General features: G+C 39.4%; 2 protein-coding genes across 4 annotated transcripts in view; one reads left to right on the top strand and one right to left on the bottom strand.

Moving 5' to 3' along the window:
- Positions 1–27,681, bottom strand: part of LRRC31 (leucine rich repeat containing 31) — a 58,831-nt gene that overhangs the window by 24,682 nt on the left and 6,468 nt on the right. The window lies entirely within an intron of this gene.
- Positions 707–27,277, top strand: SAMD7 (sterile alpha motif domain containing 7). Its single transcript, XM_037406150.1, has 10 exons — positions 707–809; positions 3,989–4,052; positions 9,013–9,116; positions 9,845–9,971; positions 10,113–10,240; positions 11,334–11,412; positions 20,685–21,364; positions 22,752–22,873; positions 23,739–23,849; positions 24,778–27,277. Exons 3-10 carry the CDS (start codon positions 9,014–9,016, stop codon positions 25,048–25,050), a joined length of 1,623 nt encoding a protein of 540 aa, XP_037262047.1. The 5' UTR covers positions 707–809; positions 3,989–4,052; position 9,013; the 3' UTR covers positions 25,051–27,277.

The raw sequence follows: 27,681 nt of genomic DNA, 5'->3' as shown, positions 1-27,681 counted from the left end.
CAAGTACTTGATTAATATTAGGCAGGTGAATAAGAGGTTAACAAACTTCAACCCTGCTGTCCATCAGCTGACATGGATATTAGAAGCACTCCCCGGCATTTTTAAGATCTGCCGTTTACTAGGCATTCACTCTGAGAGCTAACTCACTGGCAGTGAGAATTAAAGAGTAAATTGCCAGCTTGAGCAGTATAACCATCTGATCCCTGTGTTAGCCTCACAATATGCTTAACAGGATTTCCATCTTCTAGTTCCCCCCAATCCAATCGGATACACAATTCTGGGATAAGAGTGTTCTGGGGTAACAGTTTGCCAACAGTCAGATTTAAACCCTCTCCAAAAATCAGCATAAATAGGTAACACAGTGTGTGAGAGCTAGGCAACTTGTTAACCTTCTCTTATATTTCTTGTTGGAACAGGAAGATTTTAAGTGAATGCATCAAGCATCTTAAAAGCTAACAACAGCTTAGCAGGTTAAATGTGAAATAGGTTTATCAGATCAGTGTAGTGCTCTTCTTGTAATTATGTTTTCACAGCCTTGTTAGGGGATGGTATTGGAGAAGAGCTTGTGATGTCAGAGTGGGTAGGGCTTAGAAGCAGGGATGAGGGGTAATCAAGATAAATTCAAATTGTATTTAAAGTAAAGTCAGCGTTAGTTAAGGCAGTTTTTGACATGTTAATCTTGATGTGTTTTAAAAGCTGCCAATCACATTACTGCGGCAGCTTGGAAGGAAGACTTACAGTGAAGACACATACTCCTGGATGTTCACGGTGTCTTCATTTTGCCCAAAACTAAGGTCTTCACAATAGATGTAAGTATACATAAAATAAAGCATGCTAGTTTTTTACACAAATGGTGGTGCAACACCTGCTAAGCAATACCAAGAGGTGTATGACTTTTCAGATTTTGATACGAAAGTCTTATCTCACAATAGAAACAGTGCAGATCAATGCAGACTTCTTCATGGTGTTTTTCTTTAAAAGCAGCACTGGACTGCAGAGAGTAAAGTTAGGAAGTTCTGATTTCTCAGCAAACTGCTATATGTACTCTTCTGGGTAAATAATCCTGCTTACTGTATTTTTTTTATGACAAACTTGATAATTTTAGAAACATTTAAAGATCTATTTCACAAATGGAGGATTTTACTTTAGGAAGGCTTGTAATTGTGTATTCAGCGTTTTTCTGGAAAACTTTGGATACAGATTGAGTTGCTTAATATATATGCACAAGTGTCCCATTGTCTTGTCTAACTAACAAAATACTTATAAGATTTCACTGGTTGTTAATAATATAGCTTAATCTTTGTGTTTACCTTTTTAAAGTACAACAGAAAAACCTCAATATTTTATGGATACTTCCTGGAACACTGGATTTTCTAAACCAGCGTGCAATCAGAATTAAGGCTATCATCACACATATATTTGGCTGGTTTAGTCTGATGTACCTACATAAGTTTTACCTAATTAAAATTTTGCTGGTGTGCATAGTCATTGCAACAAACCCTGGTGCTAGCACTGTTGTGGAACACCTATGTATGCACTGTGATGTATTTTGTAAAAATAACATCATAATGTGTTGAGGGTTCCTTATGTCTTGTTATTATCTGAATATTAAGTGTAAACTGAGAAAAGCTTGGGCACTGTTTTATTGCCTTTCGAGCTAAAATGGCAAGATCCTCGGCTACAGAGTATGTGAATTTCCATTATCTCCCCAGTGCCCCAGAGATTTGGAAAGAGCGAGACAGAGGGGAAATCCTAACTTAAATATTTTATCATGATCTGATCCTTCAAACTGGGGCTGAATATGTTCAGTCTGTTCAAATTACTGATTTCCGAGTCTGTTTACAGGATTGGGTTTGTAATTCCACAGGTTAATCTCACAAGGGGAAAAGGTTTGTATTAGAACTTGTGACTTCATATGAGTTTGGAAAATAACAGTGGTTTTAGTATCTGATATCTGTGATTTAGATATATATTTAACATACCTGTAAATGTTTTTTAAGATGAGTGTGTGCTGTCTTTGGCTTTGTAATAAAGCAAGCTAACCTGAAACAATTAATGATAAAACCCCACACCATCCCATTTTACCTTAGTGGTATAAGAGAGATCAAATACAGTTTTCTGTTTTATTAGAGGATTTTGGGAAGTCTGAGGGATACTGCTGCAATATTTAATATCCTAACTGAAGCAGGGAGGTACTGAGGATTCAGTACAAGTTTTCTAGATTCAAACTCTTAGTTAGCCAGTGAAGTTTCTGGCTGACTTCACTGGCTAACTAAGTGAGCTTTAACTAAGTAAGAGTTGTTAAATATCGATAGCTTTAAATAGCCTTCCTAAAACATGTTCCTCTTTCCACTACCTGGTTTCTTTTGGAACTGGGAGTGTTGTCATTTGCACTAGTATTTCATCTTAAAGAGACACAAATGCCATGAAAATTCAACTGCATTTCATTTGGAAATACCAGTATCGCTTTCCGATCATCAGAAAGCTTTCCATCCCAAGACTTCTATTTCCAGTATTTAAAAAAAAAAAAAAAAAAAGGATTTTTAAGTACTTAAAAAGTAAGAAAATAATTTAGTTTCCCTTTAACTGATCCCACTTATGCCACACTTTGCAATTTTCAGGCTTCTAAAAGTATCAGACAAGAAGATAATGTTTCAAATGTCATCCCTAATTATGAAATAAATCCACAAGGAAAAAAAATTACATGATGCTTCTATCTCTGTGTATATAACCAATGTAATAGAGAACCCATCCCTTGTAAACCACTTCTCCATGTACCAGTTTGTCAGGATACAGGGTGGGTGTACAGTGTTATGCACATCTGTGCATGCACATGCTTTCTCTGCTACAACTACTATTTTTGTTAGTCCTTGCTTAGTTATTCGACTTAAGGTTTTTAAAAGGCATAGTTAAAGCACTCGCTGTGGTCACAGCTGGAGCCTTTGGGTGCTGCCACAAATAACAAATGAATAACATTAGCACTACTGTTCTGCAGAAACCAGCCCTGTGGCTACAGCACTGAGCTGAGAGGATGAAGAACTAAGCACAATTCCCACCTCAGCTGCTTACTGCCCTGTATCTATATGCTTCCAATGCCATGTTGCATGGCAGGTCTGCTTCTTTTTCCTTCACCATCTGTAGGCTTTGAGGGCTCTTGCCGTGTGTTTGTGCTCAGCATAATGCATCTCCACCTTTGGTTTTAGTCAATGCATCAGGCTGACTGTTGTCTTAGTGGCACACAGGAATAAGTTTCCCCTTGCCCCCAGACATTCCAGTGAGGAAAAAGATGAACTTCCATTATGAACCTAACTGGGTTCCTGAAAGACTGAGTTTGCCAATACTAAGTCTTCATTTCTTCCTGAAACCAGTGTTTACAAAAAAAACTTGCTGCTTGCAGTCTTGCAAGAGCGGTAAAACATTCATGTCTTCATTTCAGTGTAAAGGCATGCAATGCAAACTCTACTAGTGGACATACAGTATAAATAGTTATTTTCCTTTCTTTAGGGAATGTATTGTTCTCAATCCAGTTTTAGGATTATGCTCTAATCTCAGTCTCTGAGCAGTCTGTGCCCACGTATCTAGGATTAGAATTTAGCCCTACAGCCTCTCCAATGGTACCTTAGCCCAATTAAGATGTATTTCATGCTCCTGTATGACATAATGTTGGTATAATTGCTTTCTTGCTTTCCAAAAGTCATTTATTTTGCTGACTGTGGGTTCTTGAATAAGTACAATCTCTAGCTTTATGACTCTTAGCACAGGTTTAGGGCACAAACCCTGGATACTACAATATTATTAATATTCTAATGTTGTTAACTGGAATGTCTATCTATTTTTTAAAACACCACCTGATTTCTCAAGTGATCAGGAGAGCTTTTTCTGAGAAGGGAGCTAATGGAAATGAGACAATGTATGAGTTTATTCATGTATTTCACTCATAAGCATGTATACATATTTATATTATGCTTAACTGATTTCTCTGACACAGATTTACCTGAGGATTTTAAACAATACTCAGCTTCTTCCAAACAGTCTGTGGAGCCACGGCAAAGGTATACTAAATGTTGCTTTTAAAAAAAATGCTAATTCCATGTGTTTTATGTAAATAAAAATAGTATTAGCTATTGAAATCTTAATGCATTTAACTAAAAAAAACCCCAATGTCTTCCAACAAGCCTATATTATACATAACTTAGTATACTACACTGTATTTTGCCAGTGCAATTAATAGACACATAGACTGCTGCAGACATTTTGAAATTGCATATAGCATGATTAGATCTGCAAATGCTTCTGGTTCATGAAGTTAGTGTCTTGCCACTTCTCATCTAATAAATTGAGACAGAATTAGTACTGGGTGAGTGGTTCTGCCTGCTGCCAAGAAGGGTTTGCTAAGGGTAAGACTCTAAAGGTAGAGATTAACTTGTCTTCATCCCTGTAATGTGCTGTACAGCCAGGATTTGTGCAATAGGATCAGAGAAGAGCCAGATATGAAGGTAACGCTGGACAGCTGGTGTGTATGAATTCATATGAACCTTGCTGCAAGAGTTTGAGCTACTCTCAAATCCCAGTTAATATATCCATCAGAAGTATACTTTCCCTGTTCCCTTGGAGATATATTTTTTGCTGATGATGGTTTCCAATATGCTAGTTATGAAAATAGTATGAACCTCGAGTACCGTAAATTTGACCTGGAAGTCAGAACCCCAGCTAAGTAATCAAAAATGTTATTTTTCCAAATGGAATAACGTAGATCAGTCAAGTTCAGTATCTCCTCCTGACACAGTTGCATACAAGACTTTATATTAGGTTAAGCAGCTATCTATTTATCCTACCTGATCAATTGGAAACCTCCCTGAACAAGAAATTCAGGGAAATAAGTTATTTAATGCAGGTAACACATACATATAAAATGTGTCCTTTAAGGTAAATTTAAACCAGACTGATATTCTGCCATTCAACTTGGGAAAGTAGATTAGAATTCTGGTGGAAATAACATCTCAACATTTTTACTACAGATACCAGAGTTGGTTTTATGTATCTGAGAAGAAATCAAAGATAAGCTAGATAGGATTGACTGGCACACCAATAAAAAAAAAAAAAACAAAAAACAACCCAAAACCAAAACCAAACCAGAATGACTTCATGAAGCAACTCCAGCAAAAACTTCATTAAGAAATCAAACCTTCCTTTTGGCTCATGATGATTCAAAAACCAGGTCGGCAGAAACAGTAAGCTACAGTTTTAGTGAAAGAAGATACCAATGAACTTTCAAGTCATGTTATTCCATGATTTTTTCAATACTATATCTTTTCCATCTCAAGCCAACAGACCACTTAATCTACCTTTGCAGAGATAAGCTGCTTACGTGATGCACATTGCCTGAAGTAATAAATGTTGCCTGAAGTGATGCTCTATGCATCTTAGTCATCTAATAGATAACAATCTATCAAACACAGATCAACTCCACTTTGGGTGCTGTGTATTTGGTACCCTGCACTGAGTGAAAATGCATTAAAAGTAAACATCACTTTTTAAAATAAGGATTTTAAGTTCTTAAACAGTTTCTGCTTCAGCTCTGAAAGGAGGCAGTGTGAGAGACTACCTGTCAACCGACAGTTTAACATACTTCACATCCAACATAAAATCCAGTTTTGTTTTGGGAACTGCACAAACTATACAGAGAATACCACAGTAATACTGATGCTACTGGTTTATAAGCACACTTACTGCCATTTGATTGTTGATATATACCATGCCTGTTCTGACAGAAATCTAGCAACCCTATGGTGTGGTGGTAGATTTGGGTCAGAATAGATGGGTCCCTTCCCGCTAGGTTTTCCGTGATTCTACACTTTAAGGTTGTATCTATAATTTTAGTCACAGGTATGATTTTAGTGGAGAGTATAGAAGTTCTAGGTAGGCCTGATAAAGAAAAGTCTTACTTGAACATCTTTTCCCCCACACAGGGACAGCTTCCCCAGAATGAAGTGCATTCACAACTGTGATTAAAACATGGAATTGAAGAATTATGGCAGTTCCTAAAAAGCAGAAGTGGTACAGCTTGTCAGTCATCTGACAGACAAACCTTTGTTAGTATTAATAGTAGCTTTTACATATTTTTTTAAAAAATTACTATAATAAAATGTTTAAAATCTCCCATTTTTTCCATTATGTGTATCTGCACCTCTGCTGGTTGCTTTGCAGCTTTATATTCTCTAGTGAGGTGCACCAGAGGCCAGGCTGTAAGGAGGTTAGCACAGTTTAACTTTGCAGCTTGGTTTTCTAGAGTATTTAATACACAGTCACTCATCTGTGATGGAAAACCACCTAAATGGCTCACTGGATCAATACAATATGGCAAATACCATCATCCCAGTTGCCATCTATTTTTTGAGCTGCTGTAAAGTTTAGTTCAGCACTAAATCGCTTTAGTACTGAGCTTTAAAATGCTTTAGCAGCTCAGAAGCACTTTGGCAGCTCAAATGCTCTTCTTGAAGCACCCAGCATCCTAAATCGCTTTAAGTCTGAAGTATCCTAAAAAACCACAAATGGAAACATGTCCAGCAGCACATGTTCAGATACATATGTCAAGAACAAAGGACATAGTGCTGCTCTTGGATTTGACGGGCTTGCCTGCTTCCAGGAAGACCTGGATCTTGGCCAACCCAGAGCATAGCATTTACAAGTGTAAAGAACTTTTTATTTTGAGGAAACACCAGTGGCACAGTCCAAGTATAGCTCCTACTCTCAGTTTGCATGGCTGAAATGACTAAAAAACTCATTTTGAGGCTGAGACCAAGTACCTCCACCATACCAAGGAAATGGCAAATTCCTAAAGCATGTGAAGTAGATATAAAAATTTTTAAGGGAAAGCTATCTAACTTGTCGATAGGTCAAAGGCAATACAAGGAGTTATAATGAATTATAAATGGGTTTGGTAACAAAATACAGGATTTAGCTGCTGTCAGATTTTGGATAATGAACAGTTTTTAAAATTTAAGTTTGTTTTGGAGAAGGACTGGTTGTGAAAAAGGGAATTTTGGTTGTTTCTGCTTGCTATTCCTAAGGAATTTCTGTATCCTAGGTAACTGGTTTAAATGGAAACAAACCACTTGGCAACTGGATCCATCTTGTACTCAACAATGCCAACATCCCAAGCTGTGTCTGATCTCACTGAGACTTGTACACCACCACTGCCTTTACAGTGCTCTCAGACACAATTAGTCCCATAGCTGGATTTTGTGCCAATACTGTTAATCACAGGCATTGACTTTTAAGGCTAGAAGCAGGGGCAACATACTATAAAAATAAAGATATATTTCAGCCTGCAAAGTAAGTTTGGCATAAATGTGAAAATACACGAGAAAGACCTGAGCAAAAGGTAGGCAGAGTTCTCAGGGAACAGTGGCATTTTAATGTAATATTATCATCACAACATGCTAAAGGCAAATTGACAAGTAAGCCATAAAATGGCCAGAACCACCTAAAGCCCTGGATGGTTCTGGACATCTGTGCTTCAGAGGCCACTTCTTCATGGAGTGACTAATAACATGAATTCAGCAATCATCAGCACACAGCTGAAATGCAAGGCAGCTGCTGTCAGGGAATTAGTCAGCAATGACTTCCTTGCCATGGGATTCACATCCCAAACTAGACCCAGCAGACAGGACCCTTAGCAGCACAATCAGTCAGTCCTGTGTTTCTTAGGTCTTGTTTCTCAACGATTCCTGTTTGCAGAGTTTCATGGAAAGATTCAGAAAGGCATGATTCACTTGAGCTCTCTCTGGCTTTGGTAGATTCTCTATGTGTCTCTCCTCATGTTTCTAAAGTGTCCCTCACTGCTATCTATACCAAATGCCAACAGAACTCATGAAGCTGTAACTCTCTACCTAAAGGATGAAAACACTTAAGCATCAAGTCTTCCTTCTTTCAGGAGACAAAGAATCCATTTCATCAGAGCTAATGGAGAAGAAAATTCAACTCCTTAATTTCAACTTAAAAAAATCCCCAACCCATCGTTTGCTGTGCAAATCTAGTTTGAAACAAATGTACAAATGCCCATGCTGCCTAGCCTACTCCCTCTGCCAACCCCTCAACTTAAAGCATCCCACACAGGATAGCTTTTAAACATCCAGGCTATGAGTTACAGGCCTTATTTGCTTTATGACCCATCTGCACAAAAAAATCCTGCTGTAGATCATCCCCCTGAAATCCTGAGCAGGACACACTGTGGTTATTTATCCGCCAGTATCAGGATCATTTGTCATCTAGTCACCTTCCTCCTTGGACAGAGTTAGAAATTCTCACGCAATCCACCTCAGTGACAGTACAGCTATTCAGCGACACTTTGTAATCTACTAGTTTTTAGTCTAGATTTTTACTCCTCTGGCTTTATTTACCTGTACCTATATGGATAATCTGAGCCTCAGTGCTTTGATCACTGTTTTTGAACTACAAAGCATGTTCTTTAATTTTTATTTTTTTTTTTTTTTTTACTTCATTTGCCAGTCTTAAGGGGCTGATATCATTTGGAACAGCTCATTTCTTTCATTTCTTCCCATCTGTTTCAATTAGTTTACAGTAGACAGGGCTTCAAACTACTACAATTCCCTAAATTAAACCAAAGATACCTGCCTTCCTAAGTATGAGCACATGTCACTGTTCTCAGGGCTGCAGGCAAAAGCCTTTGGCTTATTTATGTCCTTTTGAGCAACTGGTATTTTCCAACTGACTTTCCTTGCACAGGAAGGCCCAAGGACATTGAACACCTCAAGTACAAACAAGGGCAACATTCAGATGATCTTGAAAACTGAAAGTTTCTACATGGAAACCAATACAATCCTCAAACACTGAAAGGTACAGCTGTGACTGGCAGAACAACTACCATTTATCTGAGAAATAGCTTCAACCACCTGCTCTGTTTCTTACATTGTAGAATATCTTATTCTTTTCTTTGGGCCTGCTGGTTCAGTTCTTTACAATATAAAAGTGGTTGCTGTCTCCTTGCAGCATGACTCCACGAGATCACATGAGAAAAATGTCTATCCTGGGGGAACAAGGAACACTAGAAGAAAAGCACCTGTACAGATTAGCAAGTGGCATGGCAGCAGGAGGTAAGCAGGAAGAAATCTAACTGCACATTTGTTTATAGGATTGCTAATACTTGTGCAACGTACAGGAAACAGCCAGTAACAGGTTTAGGGTCTTCAAAAAGTATTTCAAATTCACCTTAGGAGTAACTGGAGAAACATTTTTCTTTATGTAATTAAAAGTTAACATGGGGGATTCTTGGCATTCAGAATTTGATCAAGAGATGCTAAGCACCTGGAAGAAGAGTCAAGGTCATAGAGGAACTCTGCAACAAAACCCATAGCTGGTTGTTGTGATGTTCTGGCTTACCACTGCAGGCTCTCCCTTCTAGAGCTGCTGTCTCATGACAAGGCAGGTTCCAGCTAATAAGATTTTTCTAAAAATTAATCTGCATTAGAAATGAAAACGTTCTGAAGCAGAGAACTTACCATTCAGGGCTGTTCTCTTCTGTCTCATAGTGTTATATGGATTACTGTAAATTGTCCTTTTGTATACTTGACTGTGCACATCCTGTTTATTTTTACTGCAGTTTGATTGTATACATCTGTATTTTTTAGACAAAGTTGTTAAGGTGGCAGTGGAAACTTTTTTAATTGCTGTTATTACAAAAAAGTGTGATTTGCTAACTCATACTAAAATGCTGGCATTTGAGGAAAAAAACCACCCTATTTTATCTGGTGAAGTTACACTGCAGACAGAATTAATTCTAATTTACTACATTAGCAACAGAACTGTATATGTTTTGTGTCAGAACTGCGGCAGCGGCAAGAGATGCTAATGAGAAATCAGCTGATGGCAGTAAACCCTCAACTAATGGGTGCAGGCCAGCAAAGAATGCAGGCGATTCCCTCCCAGTTTGAGCCTCGACTGGTAGACAGGTATTTTGCACCATTTCTCTATTATATTACTGCAGTTAAAGAATAAATGTGCATGTATTGTACCCGAGTATATAAAGATCCTAGATTATTCTTAACCAAACAATGTCCTTTGCATATTTGAATGTATTTTTTTCCTCTCAGAGATCTGTTGCCTTCAACTGAAATGATGGCATCAGCTGACGCAAGACAAATCCATATAGCGTCCCACCTTGGACCCACAGTCCCACAGCATGCAAACATGCTGTCCAACCGCATTTACCCAGGCCCAGGTAACGAAGCATTTTCTGCATCCTGACAAGTGAGAGCATTTAAATGAGAAAGCAAACTGCACCTACTAGTTTTTCCATAGGTAGCATCAGTAACAGTTTATTTTCTTTGCACAAATGGTCTCACTAAAAGGAAGCATTCTGCCTATTATATGTTTTAAACTGTGTCCATTTAAGTCCAAACACAGCCATTTTAGCTTTTTTTAAAAATACACTGCTTTCAAAATTATCTGCACAATTCTGTTGTCTTCTTTTCTTTTTGTATTTTCACACTTAAAGAAGCAAGTCAAATCAACGCTTCTTGCTACATTTAGCCAACGCTCATACATGAGCAAGAGTTGCTTTCAGAGACCACTTTACCTAGCCTATTCTTTAATCATAATATCACATGCCAGTTTACTCCTGTAGGGCAGCTACAAGTCCTTTTAACAAAGGCTCAAAATTACAGGGCACAGTTCCAAGGAGAAAGCTGGATATTGCAGCATGGCAACACAACTGTGACACACACGCCATGCTGCACATAAATTTACATATCACTTTGTACAAAGACATCATATCTTAAGGCTCCTTCTTTGAGAAGAGTGACTAAATTATTGATGCCACATAGATCCATAAACAAGATTTTCTGGCTTCAGCTTCCAACCCCCCCAAATGCAGATCTCAAATAAGATACTCTCTCAAGAGGAAATATAATTGTAAATTACATGGCACCTAGGCTGAAAACAGTCTTGAAGGAGCAGGCTGGCTTTGCTTAACTGTTGGTTATTATCTTCTGGGCAACTATGTGTACTTCAAAGACATAGGTCACCAAACAGAATCACACTGCTGTCTCTTCCCTTTATGGATAATACCTAAATACAGATTTGATCCTACAAACACCTGATGCTGGACTTCACATTTCTACCACATATTCTCACCAAAGCAATGAGCAGAAATACTATTCAACTTGAAGTCATATCAGTTTCCTAGTGAAGCACATAATTCAAGTCTTAATAAGCTTTTTAAAGTGTCTCTCCATTGCTTTGGAGTTTGTGCATTTGCTTGAGGAAACTAGTGAATTTTAAAGATTTTTTTTTTTCCCCCCCCTCCCTTCAAGGATACAGCTTTCTGCAACCAGAATCCATGGAAGCTGTGGCCAGAAGACAGGAACTGGTTCAAAAGCAAAATATTGCCAGGTAATCAATAGTAAGCTTTGCTCTGAGGTGCATGCCAGAATTAGGGCAGCAAAGGCAGCTGAAAATTATTAAGCCACAACGTGTTATAGGCTTTTATTTACAGTGATCAAGGTACTTTTTCAAGTCAACCAGGGAAGCAGAGAGCCCCTAGCTGTCTCTGAAGGCCTGAAGCTACTAACTTTCCCCTTGCCCCTATTCCGCTTTTAGCCCTAAAATAACACAAGGAAAAGAAACAAGCCCCTCAGCTTGGTTAAAGAAACAAACAAGATACAGACTTCAGCCCCAGCCCTTGAACTCTGGATCCAAACACCCTGAAGTTACAAAAAGTCAGAAAAAAATTCAAACTTTACAGCTGTATATTATCACACACGTGTTAAGACACCAGAGCTGGGCCCTTGGGATGATTAGCTGTGCCTTCACCCTACCAGGGTAGACAGCTTTCCTAGTTTAATATAGTCTGAATGTTAGGGTAAGTACAGAGAATTTGGTTATTTGTACCAGTTTCAGCGTAATCAGTAGCTGGTTAAGTAGCCACCAGTGCCCTCCCTCACAGCCACACCATTTCCATTGCAGAACTCTAACCTCAAGCACTCCTGCACTGGGCTTCAGCACCATACTGAGTGGCAGCACCCCTCACACAGTAAGACTAAAAGCAAAGAACAAATACATCTGAATAGGCATCTCAAAAGAATCATAACAGAATTTTTTTAGCTCTTCAGTCAATTACTGAACTCCTCCAAGCACAAGATTTACATTAGCAATGCATTTCATATAGCTCTTGTCACATGGTAAAAACCCTGAGAAAAATCAGTAAAAGCTAACAGCAAGCATTGATTTAAAGAATCAGTTACCAATATTTGAGTGAGCGGAGGTTATCTTTATTCGGCAGCGCCGGGTGCATGGGGGATCACTCCAAAGTCATGCACCCCAAGGGAACCTTGTGCCTGGACAATTAGCACACTCCTTATGTCACCCATTCAAGGATTTAGTACATCCTCAAGTCAACAATAAGGGTCTCCTCAGATAAACATGAGCACGCCGTTCTTTAAATAAATCATATATGGCCCATTATTCATTCCCCCCTTTTCTAACAACTATTGTAAATTCTTCTACAACTATAAAAAAATCACTATGCCCTATGATCATTCTTTGAAGTTATACACATATTAGTATTCCTAAAACTATTACAATGAGTATTATAACAAAAGTGTGGTTACCTAATCTGGAATGGTTAAAGCACGAAGTTTTTGTCCCATATAGCCTTAAAATTCCATGACAAATCATCTTTAGTAATTTCATGTAAAATCTGAAACCTGTTCCATATCTTATGGATATCTGTTTCAATTTGATTACTTTGGTCTATGTATACATCCAGTAATCATTCCACCCATCAGATTGGGAACAAGTGTTTTGTCCTGGGTTTCCAGGACATGCTCCCCCTGTCTTGCTTTGAGCTTCCCAACAACAGTTATTATCACTTTTCATAAATATTGTGGTGGTTAGGCTTAATATTTGTAAATCAAAACATATGAATTGGGTCCCAGATTTATCATCAAATAGGCAATATCCTCCACCATCATCTGGTTTTTTCCAAAAGTCTGGCCAGGTAGGCCATTTGTCATCAAGATAATTCCAGTTTTGAGAGGCCACCCCATACAGGGGTGTTACCAGGCCTCCTTTAGGAAGACAGGTACATATCCAGCATTCCTTAGCTTTCGTAGCATTGACAATCATTTGCAATGTTTGAAGATGGGTATTGTTTACCCATGCTTCAGTTTCTAAAATACTGACAACTGTTACAATCAAGATCAGAATAACTTTACACAAATGTCCCCTGATCCTTTTGACAGTCCATTGTGCCTCCAGAGATTTCTTTACCTGTCAATATCGGGTTCCTCCTTTATCTTGACTGCAGTAAAGATGGCCAACAATACTCAATAGGGTCCATTCCACTTCTCTTGCAGAGGATCACCCCATTATAATTATGATCTAAAGAACCATAGACCCATGGGTCCTGCTGGGATGATGGCCCATGATTTCTCAGGAGCCTTCTTTATTGAGAGTAGTGAATCCAGGCTGGTTGTTCTCTTATCTTGACAGCGGTGAAGGCTGTCAGCAGCACCAGATAGGGTCCTTCCCACTTTTCTTCCAAAGGTTTCCCTGAAAAAGTCTTATCACCAGACTTAAAGGAATGGACTGGTTGATCTAATCCTCTGGCCCTTGTTAACTGTCTCTGGAGGGCCTTCATATATTCACACAAATATCCCTCTCCTAACTGCCTTAAATCTTCTCCAGCAAATTGTAACTGGTACGGTCTCCCATATAATATTTCAAAAGGACTCAAATTCTCCTTTGTTCTCAGTTTAGTTCATATTCTTAATAATACCAAGGAAAGAAATTGTGGCCAAGTTAAATAGGTCAAGAGACAAATCTTCACTATCTGTTAATTAATTAAATGGTTCATTTTTTTCACTTGTCCACTTGCTTGAGGCCTATAAGGAGTGTGTAATTACCAATCTATTCTTAATACTGTACTCACTTGTTGTATTATTTTGGCACAAAAGTGTGAGCCTCTATCAGAAGAGATTGTTGCCAGAACCCCAAAGTGGGGGATAATTTCATTTAACAATCCCTTCGTTACCTCTCTTGCTTTGTTGTTCGACAAGGGAAAGTTTCTGGCCAACCTGAAAACATATCAGTCATAACTAATTAATATCGGTACCCCCCTTTTCTTGGGAGTTTGGAAAAATCAACTTGCCACTGTTGTCCTGGATAATTTCCTCTACTAATGTTCCCTAGTTTTATTCTATTTGGTACATTGGGATTATTACGTAAACACACTTTGCATTGCTGAGTCACTTGTTTTATTACAGTATATAAGTTTCACCCTATCAATTTCTGATTTAGACTTATATAACAGAACATAATAAGACTCATTGGGGAGCTGATATGTTAGGGCTGTGGTCTGTATTAAATTGGATGGTACCACTGTACGGCCATCTGCCAAATAAGCCCACTTATTTAATTTTATTTTACCATTCATGTCCTGAATTAGCTTTAGGTCTTCTTTAGAATAGTTTGGCTCCTGATCTATACTTACAGTTTGGATTTTACTGTCTGGTATTAAGGATAATTCCTCCTTTCCCACCTCCTCTGCTACTCGTCTGGCCTCATGGTCAGCCAGGCGCTTTCAAATTTCCAAATCAGTGCCTCAATGGGTCATCTTATGTTCTTCCTTCCTGGATGACCCTCTTATAACAGATGGGGCCATTCCTCACATCAAGGTCTGGCATGGCATATGTTCCCACCGCTCAGCGCCTACTGGGTTGCAACCAACAGCAGAGCTCAAGATTCTTCTTCGTGGCAAACACAGAGGCCAGCCCAGTCTTGCCCTTGACTATGATAGGAGGTACTTGACCAACCTTATTCCTTGTACTTCGTTGTCAGTGCAGAGTTTCATCTGCGCATCCCATAACAAGTCACTGTCATGGTAAAACACACAGATTTACATTAGTAGAACTACTACAGAATGTATTTTATCTCAGTTTTTATGCCAATATCCCCTACAGCCCTGCTGACTAAGGGATATTGTTTTACCGGAACTAGGCAGGCCTCCCGCTTATCATTTTTACTGTAGCGGGTAAAGCATTTTTCGCCTTACCTGGAATTTATTTCCAGATATACCTGGTTAAAGATTTCTTTTATTTCAGGGAGGTCCTCTTTTCCACTTTTCTGTTGAATTAAAGATAAGCTCAAGATTTCAATTACTTTATAATTTTTAACTTTTGGTTTCATTTCTCCTTCTTTAAACGTCTAGATGTTCTAATAAATCTCATCCCAACAAAGATTTTGGTGAATTTGGCATTCTTATTTGTTTTCTTGGTTTGTACTTTAAAATTTTCAGGATGTTTTCCTGGTGGCCAGCAGCTCCCACAACTGTAACAAATTATTTTCACTGAAGTTTAACACTAAGAAGTCCACCTTATTTTTCCTAGTCCCTAGTTCACCAGAACCCCTTGCTGGTTCTTTAGCTTAGGGCAATTTCGATTCCAGTGTCCACTTTCCCTACAATATGCACAGTGATCGGATCCCATAGGAGAGGGATTCACTCTTTCACTTCTGCCTGACATTCCTCCTCTGTCTCTGCCTCATCTCCTCTACCAGTTTAGAATGACCCAGCACTTCTTCTCTTACCTTCTGTACACGTTCCCTGTTCCTTCTATCAACATCATAATTACCTAGTAACAATCAACTCGAACCGTTATCTAGCCCTATTAGACCATCCTGATAAGTCTTTCACAACCAACTTTCAAACATCTAAATTTCCCCATCAAAGATGCACCTTCATTTTCCTCAGACCCACTGCATGCCCTAAAGGGGCCATTACGGTCCTGTCGTACTGCAAATGCTGCAGCAATTGGGGTGACATCGTCAGGTCCTTCTGCTCAATTGTCAGCAACAGCAACCTCCTCCTCCTCACCATCAGAAGGATTCGGGGCAGGAGATGCTCTTCCTGCTCTGTTCCTGCTCTGCAGGTTACACAAGCCTGCCTCTGCAGCAGCACTTCTGTTCTAACTCTTTCTTACCCTGAATGCTAATCTGCTACTTGTTGCTTTAAGTCTGTGTTCTTATGCATAATGCCTTTGCAGGGAAACAGAAAACACCCTGCCATGCGTCCAGCATGACTCAAGTCGCATCTTTGAGTGGGTATGGGGGTTTGTACAAACTCACCTCAATACTTTAACACTTTCACAGGGTCTTTGATTCTCCCCCCCCCCTCCCGCTTCAGATCTTACATACATTAGCACAAGTTTTTATCTTACAACGTGTTTCATTCTGGTTGCTCCACAGAAGGAACCACAAGCTGAGCTTTTTAACACAAAAATTTCAACAAGAACATCTTTCTAGTTTAGGTCTCATTTTTTTCCCTATCCTTTTTTGGAGCCATAATCAAAGATCAGGTGGTGTTAATCCCGCACTCCTTCTGTCACACAAACATATCTGCACACATTGCTTCATCCCACTTATGTTCTTTATGAAGAAACAGCACAAGCTGTAAAATTGTGTTGTAATGTAACACTTCCTTCGAGTGGCCATCTTTCACCATCACCTAATGTATACGAAGGCCACCAATTCTGACAATATTTTAAAAATGTCTTTTTGTTCAAATTTCCACTGGGAATTCCGCCAAATTCTTTCCAATGATTCAAAATACATCCCAGGGGTGTTTTGGTATTTATTTCTTGGCTCTGTTTGCCGCACACCCCACACACCCCCCTTCCTAATGAGTCTGGTATTTGTCTACAATGTATTAGTTATTACTGGAGGCACTATACTTATCTCAGAACACACACCACAGTTCAAGACCTCTATTTAGCCTTATTTCTTGGCCTCATTATTTTTATATTATCTCCTCGCAAAATAATAATATCTTAGACACTTGCCACCCTTTGTTCGAGTATACAGACAGCACCTAAGACACTAAGGGCAGAGGTTAGTTCATGCTTTTTCCAAATTACATTAGTTCTAATGTTTTGTCCACAGTCTCCCACTCTAATTTCCAATTATGCATTCCAACACTTCATAAATTGATTTTACAATCGCTCCGTCCATCTCTGGCCAGCCCCTCGCGAGGAATAGACACACAGATCGGGACTCCCCACTCGCTTCACAGTTACACTCACACACACACTCTCCGGGCAGCCCTCAGTCACACAGGCAGTATGTTACACGGTACCGTGCACTTTCATACAACTCTAGTAATGCTGACAGTTCGCATTATCACACAAAGTACGCATTTCAATGAACAATTGCCAAAAAACAGATTCTAATTTTTTCTGACCTTAAGCAGAGTGTTAAGTTTTCAGCTATTTGCCTAGAATTACCAGAATATTATTATTTTTTTCAACATACATTTCATAACTCCAATTTTGAACATGTAACTAGACAACACATAGCACTCTGTCTTGTTTGTTCTATTTCAGTTGTTACATTCTAGGAATTCCCCAAATCTTAAGACAACCTAAAGGAAGTTTTTAGCTTCCCAAATCTTAAGACAATCAAATAGGACTATTACCCTTTTCAGAAGGCGTCCCTTCTTCTCAACCCTGGGAGACGGCATCCCATCTTTCGTCTTATGGGGTAAAACCAAATCTTAAAAGACAATCAAATACTCAAAACAAAGAATAAATATAAATACCTTTTATGTTGTGCAGAAGTCCTTGCCCACCTGTGTGAGAAGCCGAGGGGTAGGGGAGTCTTGCCGACAGAAGATGCAGTCGGGGGCCCTGAGGGTCCCCAGGCCCCTGGATTCCAGCACTGGTGGAGAGTTCTCCTGGCTGGTTCACCAAATTGATGCCCAAACAGCACAGAGTAACTGCTCAGAGACAAATTTTGTCTTTAAGCAGCAACCCCCACCATATACTCAATAATTCTTTACACTATATGCACTTTAAAACATATAGAGGTTTACACTCACCCCTCGGATGCTCAAGACAGTACTCACATGCCAACATTCATATTATACAGAAATGTTCTCACATTTCCAACATAATATTTAATATTAATCCTATAATTATTAATCTTGCATATACAGATTGACTCCAAATTATCAAATGTTTCAGTCTTCCAACTAAACCACAGATTTCCAATATTACCCTAATATTAAAACAAATACCAAAACAGAATCAGAGTTCTGATACCTTAACATCGAAACAAATACCAGAACAGAATCAAATATCAATCCTATGTATATGGATTGACTCCAAATTACCCGACGTTTTAGTCTTCAGACTAAAACATAAATTACCATATCAGTATCAGATGTATGCCTGCGGTGCTAGCTACCCGGCATGCACCACCCTGCATAAGCACACAGAAATCTTACGACTTATGGACAGCTTTACAGATGGACCGGTCCCCAGAAACAGAAATATCCAGAACAAAACAGTACTATTCTAAATACAATATAATTATAATATTTAAAATTAATATAATATTTGAATATAGATAGTACCTTTGCTCAGCAAGATGGAGTCCTTCTCTGCTCCTGTGGTGATCCAGATGAGATGAGGAGCCCCTCCGGGAAAATTCCTGGGGGTACCCCAGGGAGTCCCCGCTCTCAATGGGTCCCGCAGCCAAGCAGAGGAGGTCCCGTCTGGGTTGCCAAACTGATTTAAAGAATCAGTTACCAATATTTGAGTGAGCAGAGGTTATCTTTATTCGGCAGCACTGGGTGCATGGGGGAATCACTCCACCAAAGTCACACACACCAAGGGAACCTTTCAGCCCCCTCTTTATACAAGCCGCTCATGTCTATTCATTAACTTTCTGGGAACTCATTAACATATCTTGTGCCTGGGCAATTAGCACACTCCCATTCAAGGACCTAGTATATCTTCAAGTTAACGATATTAACATATCTTGCACCTGGACAATTAGCATACTCCTTATGTCACCCATTCAAGGATTTAGTGCACCCTCGAGTTAACAATAAAGGCCTCCTCAGATAAGCATGAGCACACCATTCTTTAAATAAATCATATATGGCCCATTATTCAGCATGGCCATCACATACACCCTCAGCCACATGAGAGCCAGTCCTACCTGCTCAGGCTTGTTCTTCAGTGCACCAAACCTGGGAGAGAGAGGAGGAAAAAAAACCCCAACAACCCACAAAAAAAAACCCAAACCCTAACAAAAAATAAAACCCCAAAACCTCAACATAAGACACCCCAACCTAAATCTATGAGATAGCCTTTCACCATACTCACAATTTTCGATTTTTTGCTACACCACATGACCCCTTTACCCTTTATAGAAATCAGGTGTTAGCAACCATTCTCTTGCACTTGGTGCAGCTGTGCTGCTGAGCACCTGGGCCCAAATCTTTGTTCTTCAAGGGACTCTGCCTCATACCAAAACTCAGTGATTCCCCACCTGCTGGTTCTCACAAAAGCAAGCTGTCTTATCTGGAGGAATATTCAGGAATGTAACCCTCTTTGCTGTGTATCTCCACCTCAAGAACTGTGTGTGAGTAATGACAATTAGGCAAGAGGTACAAGGACATGGTACATAGACAAAACACACTTGGATCTCTGAAAGCAGAGAATTAATGGTTCAGAGGTTGTTGCTAAGGCAAAAACAGGGCAGAAAAAAGCTCTGAATGTTACGGAGTGATCAACTAATTCCTCGTAACAATCATCTGAATAGACACCTTTAGCTCAAACTGTTTTCCTGACAATTTTACATTAATGAGAGGACTAAAACTCAGACTCCCTCTGATCTGTTGTCCTCACCGCACTATTAAGAAAGCTATCTTGGTGCACGTTAAAGACTTGTCTGCCCTCACAAGCCCTTTTCCAGAGAACAGTGTGGAAGTCCCACTGAAAGCTCATCAAAGCAAGGACAGCAGACTGAGCTGTTTCTGGTTTATGTCTGGTAGATTGGCTCACTTTTGCCATCTCTCAGCTCCACATGAAGCTGTGGAGCTCTAGGAGCTATAGTTTTTTCTTTTGGTCACTAGCTTGGCTCCAGAGAAAGCTGATGCTAGTGAAGGTTGGTACAGTGGAGACACATACTACTTGAATTCTCCATATCTCACTGGTAAGCACTTCTACCTGCTATGCCAGAGGCAGGAAGCTGGCACAGACTCTGGAGCATTGGCTTGATCCACCAGGAGGGAGATGGTGGAGCACTTACTACCAGAATCTCACCCTTTCACACCCTCAGAGCCATGCTCAGGTGCCAGGTACTACAGAGAGTTACTCAAGAGACTTAATGTTAGCTTACTCGATATATGCACAGGTTCCATAGACAATATATTTCTAGTTCTTTATCACTTACAATATCACTGCAATTTTGCAGTTTTCAGTACAATTTTCTGATGGGTAATATAAATCACTTATCTTCTTTAGTCTTTGACTGTTATGTCCCTGGAGACAATTTTCCAAATCCCAAGGGAGCATAATCACCATAATAATGCCTGGATTGCCAATATACAAATAACTTCTTTGTCTGAAATATTATCCAGAAGCATTACATGGAAGATATATATTTTTTTCCTTTTAGTTCACTGGCAGCATATTAGATGTAGCCAGGTTTGCCACTCCATCTGCAGTTTGTGCCCTCTTACACACAGCAATACAGGGGAGACAGAAGAAAAGCAGTACTCTTGCCTATTCAATTATCTGAGTTTTATTCTGCTGCTGTAAAAAAGAGGTGATGAAGGAACCGAGCTGCCCTAACTGCCTGTGCTCCTTTGTGTCTTTCAGAATGGAAATGGAGATGAATGCTATTTTTCAGCAAAAAGAAATGGAGAAAGCCCATCGGAAAGGACTACTGGGTCTGGAAGCACCTTTCCTTTACCATGGGATGCCAGCTAGTCCCATTGCTTTTCGTGGCAGGCACAGACTACCTGAAGGCCATCTTCCCAGCGACTTATATGTTCATCGCACCACCATTGATGAAATTCATGGCAATGCTATGCTCATGGCAACCAGCCCATACCCTCCAGTCAGCACTTTGCAAAGGGAGAGGGGACGTCGGCCAGGGAGAAGAACTGGAAATCACAAAACTGCAGACTGTAGTGCCAATGGCACAAAGAACCAAGCTGATGACAAAACTACAGACCCTACTTCAGCTACAGTGGATGATGAGAAAGAAGACAAAAAAGAAGCAGAGGTGGAGACACCAAACAAACATGAACAAACAAAAAACCGGACTGAGCCATCTGCTGTTGCCAAAAACTGTAAAGAGTTTGAACAAGGCTTGAGAAAAAACTGTGCTACTCATGAAATATCTACTGAAACCAACAACTGCAGCAGCACAAATGAGAAGGAATCTAACAGTTCCTGTGCTGCTTTTGATGAGAAGTACATGTACCCTTCTGCAATACCATTCTCAACATTACCATATGGATTTCCCGTACCCAGCAACCCATTGCTACCTTCAGGTTTGTCAAGTCTCTAGATTAGTTAGAGTGGTGTGTTGATATAATTTATTATTATTGATTTGCACTCTTATTTCTTCCCTCTGTTTTAAGCAAATTTTTGGTATGATAGAGTCATGACAACTAAATGTAGAATTCATATGCAGCAAATAGTAATACTTGGTAAATCCAAGTCAGCAAAGGTAAAGTGTGGGGTTTTCTACCTGCGAACTGTGTTTGCTGACATAACGGTGCTGAAACCTTTATTTTGCAGGACAATGCAATTACACAGCAAAAAGTCACAAAGCAGCTTCCTAACTATTTCAATGCTTTATGCCATACACTATACTGTGTTTGTGTTTATATCAGTCCCTAGGGACAACACACTTGTCACCCGTAAACTGTCAAGTTAGCAGCACTTTGAGGTTCGCTACAATTCTGTTCAACATGTTACATTCTATCCTCTCCTTCTGGTGGTCAGGAGGAAATGTAACAGCACACGATCTACTGACCATAATCCCTGTGTCTGTCAAACAGGACAAGGAATCCCCTTAGAAGTTGTACTCATTTAAGAACAAACTTAACCCTAAGACTTGGCCTCCTCAAGAGCAGAATGTAAGACACAGGCCTCTCCAGCCACTGTACACCAATTATTGTTTCTAAAGCTTTGTCTCTTTTGTTAAATGCACCAGTGCCAGTGGATGAGCCCTGCAAAACTTCCCATTACCTGAAATGAGAACAGGCTGGAGTGTTTGTCCAGGATCATCTACTACATCAATGAAAAATATACAATCACAGAATCACAGAATCATTTAGGTTGGAAAAGACCTTTAAGGTCATCGAGTCCAATGAAAACCTAACGCTGCCAATTCCACCACTAAAGTATGTCCCTAAAATACACATTAAGTATTCAGTTCCTATCTGCAAAAGGAATTTCAATTTAAATAAACATAATAGCTGAATGAAATTGTGACATAACTTCTCTCTTCTGCCCACAACTTTTCTGCATGTCCTTCTAACTCACAGTAGACACTATAAGCTAGTAAAGGCTTGGTTCCATTCTACTGAAATATAAATATTAGTCAAGTTAAAACAACAGTAGGACCTAAAAACCATCAAATAATGTACTCATTAGATAAAATACTGCAGAATGACTTGTGTGCATAGTGACTGGTACATACAGTGCCCACAGTAAACAAAAGAAGCCACCAAAAGAAAACCCTCCAGGATCAGCTGCTACTGACTATCTGGTGATTTTGGTGTCAAAGACTCCTGTATCTGTCTGTGACTACACAGTGCTGTTAGTATATTAGGTTCTGGACAAGTGTTAAAATACTCATGTTAGCAATCATTTCCTATTGATTTGCAAGTAAAGCTCTACAAACATAACATTTGCATTTCCTCCTCAAAGGAGCACATGGCCTGATCCTGAATGGAGAAGACATTTCTTCTGTTGAAGACATTCGCAAATGGACAGTTGATGACGTATACAACTTCATCGTTAGCCTCCCAGGCTGTTCAGATTATGGCCAGGTGACAATAAACACTCATCACATTTTGGGTCTTTAGGACAATTTAGATTTTAAGGTCATCAGACAAATGTAAATGCTAGAGGTTAATTGGTTGTCACAAAGTTACAAACTTAATAGTAGTTTTCATTGTGCTTCAACTTATGAAGCCATGCTCTGAGAGGTTACATGCATTTCTGCTGCAACAGCACAATACCAGAAGGATCAGCAGAAAAACAACAGCATAAGAAAAGTATCTTATTTTTTTCATTCCACATGCCCTGAAGAATTTTTATGCACATTAAAGCAATTTCTCATTCTTGGATATTGGTATAACTCACCTACCCCACCTGAGCTCTTAGGGGCATCATTCCATTTGAAAAAATGAAGTATCATTAGAAATACAAGCAAAGAGGTTGAAATCTTGCATGTTCCTAGTAAAGCCTTAAGAAGATCAACACTATTTTTTCATCAGTAGCAGGCTGCTCACTTCCTGAAAAAAAAACCAACCAAAAAACCAACAAGAAAAACTCCCAAGCAAACAAAAAACCCCACAAAGTATCATTGAAATGTTACAAAGTTGCAAACAAAAACCCCAACAAAGTATCACTGAACTGTTACAAAGTTGCAAACAAAAACCCACAAACAACCACATTGAAATGTACAAAGTTGCCACTTGCCAAGAACAAGTAAATAAACTACCTGCAAATACACTGATACCCACAGACCTGAACAAGAGACCTCATGCTGCAGTCAGGAGATAAATAAGATAAAATAGTTGCACTGTTATTTCCTCCTTCTATTTATTGCCTATGCCTCAAGATTAAGTATAAAAGATAACAAATGAAGTCTGTTTTAGCACATCATGATGTGTTCTGTCATTTCATAAGGTATTTAAAGACCATGCTATTGATGGAGAAACCCTCCCGCTACTAACAGAGGAACATCTCCTGGATACAATGGGATTAAAACTCGGACCAGCATTAAAAATCCGCTCTCAGGTATGGTCATTAAATGTATGCCAAGATGGCAAGTCACAGAGATGTGAAAGAGTCAGAAGCTAACAGGATGAATTTTTTTTCAAACTGAAACACACTTTTTTCTTACTGATAAGGCAACTACCATAATATTAGGAGAAAAGAAATTACTCCAGCATAGTTCGCTTTCACTTCTCTGCATGTTACAACAGCATGTAGGGGAGACACTAAGGGGAGGTTAGGACTGACAGTTTGAGAGACAAAGTGAAGTCAGGATACAACACTGGAGACTAGGCTGACGTTGGAAATGGAAAAGACGTGTTTGACAGAATGAACTGTTTCACTTTTCTTTTGCCTTCCCAGCTAGTAAGAACTGCTCTGATACACACTTGCTTTTGCTTCAACCTGGCTTTTAAAACATACCAAGTAGAGGTTTCTACAGCCTTTGGGGAATATGATCACACATGTTTCACAGACAGGCTGTCCCTTTATGTTTAAAATTTTCTGCTCTTAATTTCATCCAGTAATATCAACTCTCTGTGTGTTTCTGTTGTTGCCTGGTTCTTTTAATTTTCTTTAACCCTTTGCTCTCTCTTACTCTTCTCTCATTAAAAGCACCTTCCCTGCTCCTGGCTGGCAGTTTGCCTCCCCTCTGTCCCATGGGTGCTACAGCACCTAGAGAGCAAAAGGAGCCTGCTGCCAGGCTCAGACACTGGACCATTTCCCAAACTGAGTATTGCCAAGCTTCTTCCACAAGAACCAGAACCTGGAAAAATATGAGAGGGAAAAAAAGAAAAGATTCTTTTTGCTTTTGCTAATCACTGATAACCCTTTGAGGTGGCTGGGATCTCCTGGATGTCCCTGGCATTGCTACACAAGTCAGCCTTGATGTTTAATGGCTTTAACACTACCTCAAGAAGCAATTACTGCAATTGTGCTTTTGTCTTTAAAGGTGTCCCGACGTCTGGGCAATGTGTTCTACATGATGAATCTTCCTCTGTCTGTCCCCCTGCCACCCGCTTCAGGCAAACCCTCAGATCAGCCCTCTGACATGGCCTCCCCTCTTCACTGCAACAGCAGTGGCGATACGCTGGATAGTCCCTGCTCTCAGGACCCAGAAACTTCACAAGCAGTGGAACAGATTGTTTCAGAAAACAGGGAAAATCCATGTGACACAGCTGGATCTCAGGCTGACTTCCAGATGATAACTTTCCAGAAGAGCTGAGCTAAGTCCAGGACATAACATGTTTTTAATAATACAAGAACCTCTAGTTAAAACGTGTTTGAGAATATAGCTACAGCCTGAAACCTCTGTATGACTGGGCCTGAATGAAATAAGCTGCAAATGCAGCATGAGGAAGCGTGGTATCTTGAAGAAGGCATTAAAAAAATGTGTTATTACTTTCAAGTGCAATTCATTAAAAAGAATACCAGTACCGTTAACAGATAAATCTAATTTTTCATTACAGTCCAGCATCATCACTGACATCTGTCAGAGACTCAGAGTGCATTGACTGTCTTACAGTGTGTTCACGTGGGCTACTGAGAAACTACAAGGAGAAGTTACAACTTCCACACATAGGTGACTTCTGTTGAACAAAATTTATATAGAAAATGTATATGGAATTCACTGGGAGAGTATGGAATTCATTGGGAGAGTATGGAATTGCCTGCAGAACATAAAGCAAAATACCTTAGACTCAGCAATTTGAGTTAATTCCATTGCTATTCTAGAACTAAGCCTTTCTAAGTGCCTGGGAAGGGTACACAGGGTATAGACAAAATATACGGATTAAACCCTGGACATGAAAATACCACCTGTAACATCAATTTTAATTATTCTGAGGCATTCTTCTCACAAAGGTTTGAATTTGCTTTGCATGATTGCATGACTGGGATGAGTTCAGGAGGAAGCATCGCCATAAAGACCTTGGACACAGTTACCTGGATAGTAATGCTCCTGCAGGCAGCAGAATTAAAGCCACCTGCTTCCTACCACCCTCTGCCACAGCACCCTTCCCCTCAGCCCTCCTGGACAAGCCACGGAAAGCCCTTTGCTCAGCATTCTTCATTTTGGAAGAGGCCATCAATTTTAGCCTGAAAGCTTCCTTTTTTCTGCACAAATACGGTTTCCCCTCACTTCTGTTACTGATGATTCATTATCTCACAGCAAACAGGAACCACAAAATAGAGGGTTTAACTAGGGATAAATCCCTAGCATTTTATTGATTCCTGTGTGAATTAACTTTGTTTCCTCTTTAGGGATTTTGTGATACACTGGTCTTCCACTTAGGCTTTGGAAATCAGTATACTTCCACTCTCCTCCTTGCAAGAACGCTTATTTACTCCAAAGGACACACAAGTATTTTTGATAAAATTTACGTTCTGTAAATTGAGAGTTGGTAGCTTGTGGATCTGCTGTATATTGCTACCTTAGATTATCTCCTCTTAGTTTAGTTTGCATGGCTCAAGTACTTAAACCCCAAGAGGTGCACTGCTGTTTAGGTGGTGAGTGTCTAAACACCTGAGGAGGGGAAGCATTCTCATATTTTAGACTGTGAGCACACGTTCTTTTACTTCAGCATGAGATAAATTATTTGGTATCTTTGGTATATTTGTGAACTAGATAATATGTGATTAGATGTTTGCAACAGCAAACTGTATACATCATCTTACTTATACTGTCCAAACTTTGCAGCCTTCAGAAGGGCATATATCTGTAGTACTGCTTTTCTGAACTAACAAAGCCTTTCTGTAAAAGGAGTAGAGCCTGTTTTCACTGAAAACTGCCATTGACATCAGTTATGGCAGTTTTGGGCTCTGCATGTATCTCCAGTTGTACACTGGAGTGTACAGTTTCAGGGTTAATCAGTAAAATCCAGCAAGGTCCAATGCAAAAGCGGGGTATGCTACGCAGTAAAATACTCCAAAGTTGCAGACAGACCCTGAAGTAATCCCCTCCTAAGCGAAGCACTGACCTTTACATCTGTGATCTGGTGAAATAATGGGAGTCTTTCCCAAGAGTTTGGATTATGTCTTATGCATCATCTGTCAGTATCTTTCATATAAGGAACTGTTTACTGAATACTCAATAGTGTTCCAAAAAAGCAAAATTATAACCTGAGGCTGAAAGGTTTAACTATAACTCCATAAGACTGTCTAAAAGAAGTACAACAATATTAATCTTGGACTGGCAATTAGTTTGCTGTTCCCTTTGTCTCAAGTGACACAAAATGTGTTAAACTCTGTTCTCTTCATTAACTTTTCTATATTTTTTTCATGGCTTTGAAACTTAGGCAGACTGGAGAGCTTTATGTTGAATTTGGAAATGTAAATGTTTGCTTTTTCAGATTTTGGATGAAACACAATTGTCAATGTAAAAAGTCATATTCTGTTTTAAATGCTTTTACCTGTTATTTTAATACGTAACATCTTGGATTAATTACACTAGAAAAATGTTTTACTTTTACAGTAGATTTAACTATTGTGATTTTTTTTTAAATGTAGATGGTTCATATACAATGAGGGAAAAAGAAAATATTTTTATATAGTAAAAGTGCTTCTTAAAAAAAGTATCAGGAACACCCATTGTGTTTAGCATCTGAAAAAATTTCTAACTTTTTTTTGTGTGCAATCGACGATCATGTTGACAATGTCACTTATCTAATTAAACACAGTTAATGAATTGGTTTTCAAATGGCATCCTGCCTCTCCACTGTGTGAAATATCTGAATCTATCTAAGACCTTCACGCTAGAAGAGGAATCCCTGATACGTTTCCAGGTCAATTAGGCCAGGAGATGTCGCTGTAAAGCTACCAGAGGTTACCTATCACCCCTCCGCAGTGAAACGCAGCA

Source organism: Falco rusticolus, chromosome 13, assembly GCF_015220075.1.
Source record: "Falco rusticolus isolate bFalRus1 chromosome 13, bFalRus1.pri, whole genome shotgun sequence".
NCBI classification, from domain to species: domain Eukaryota; kingdom Metazoa; phylum Chordata; class Aves; order Falconiformes; family Falconidae; genus Falco; species Falco rusticolus.
Note: the sequence above shows the minus strand (reverse complement) of the source record. Positions and strands in the feature narration are given on the sequence as shown.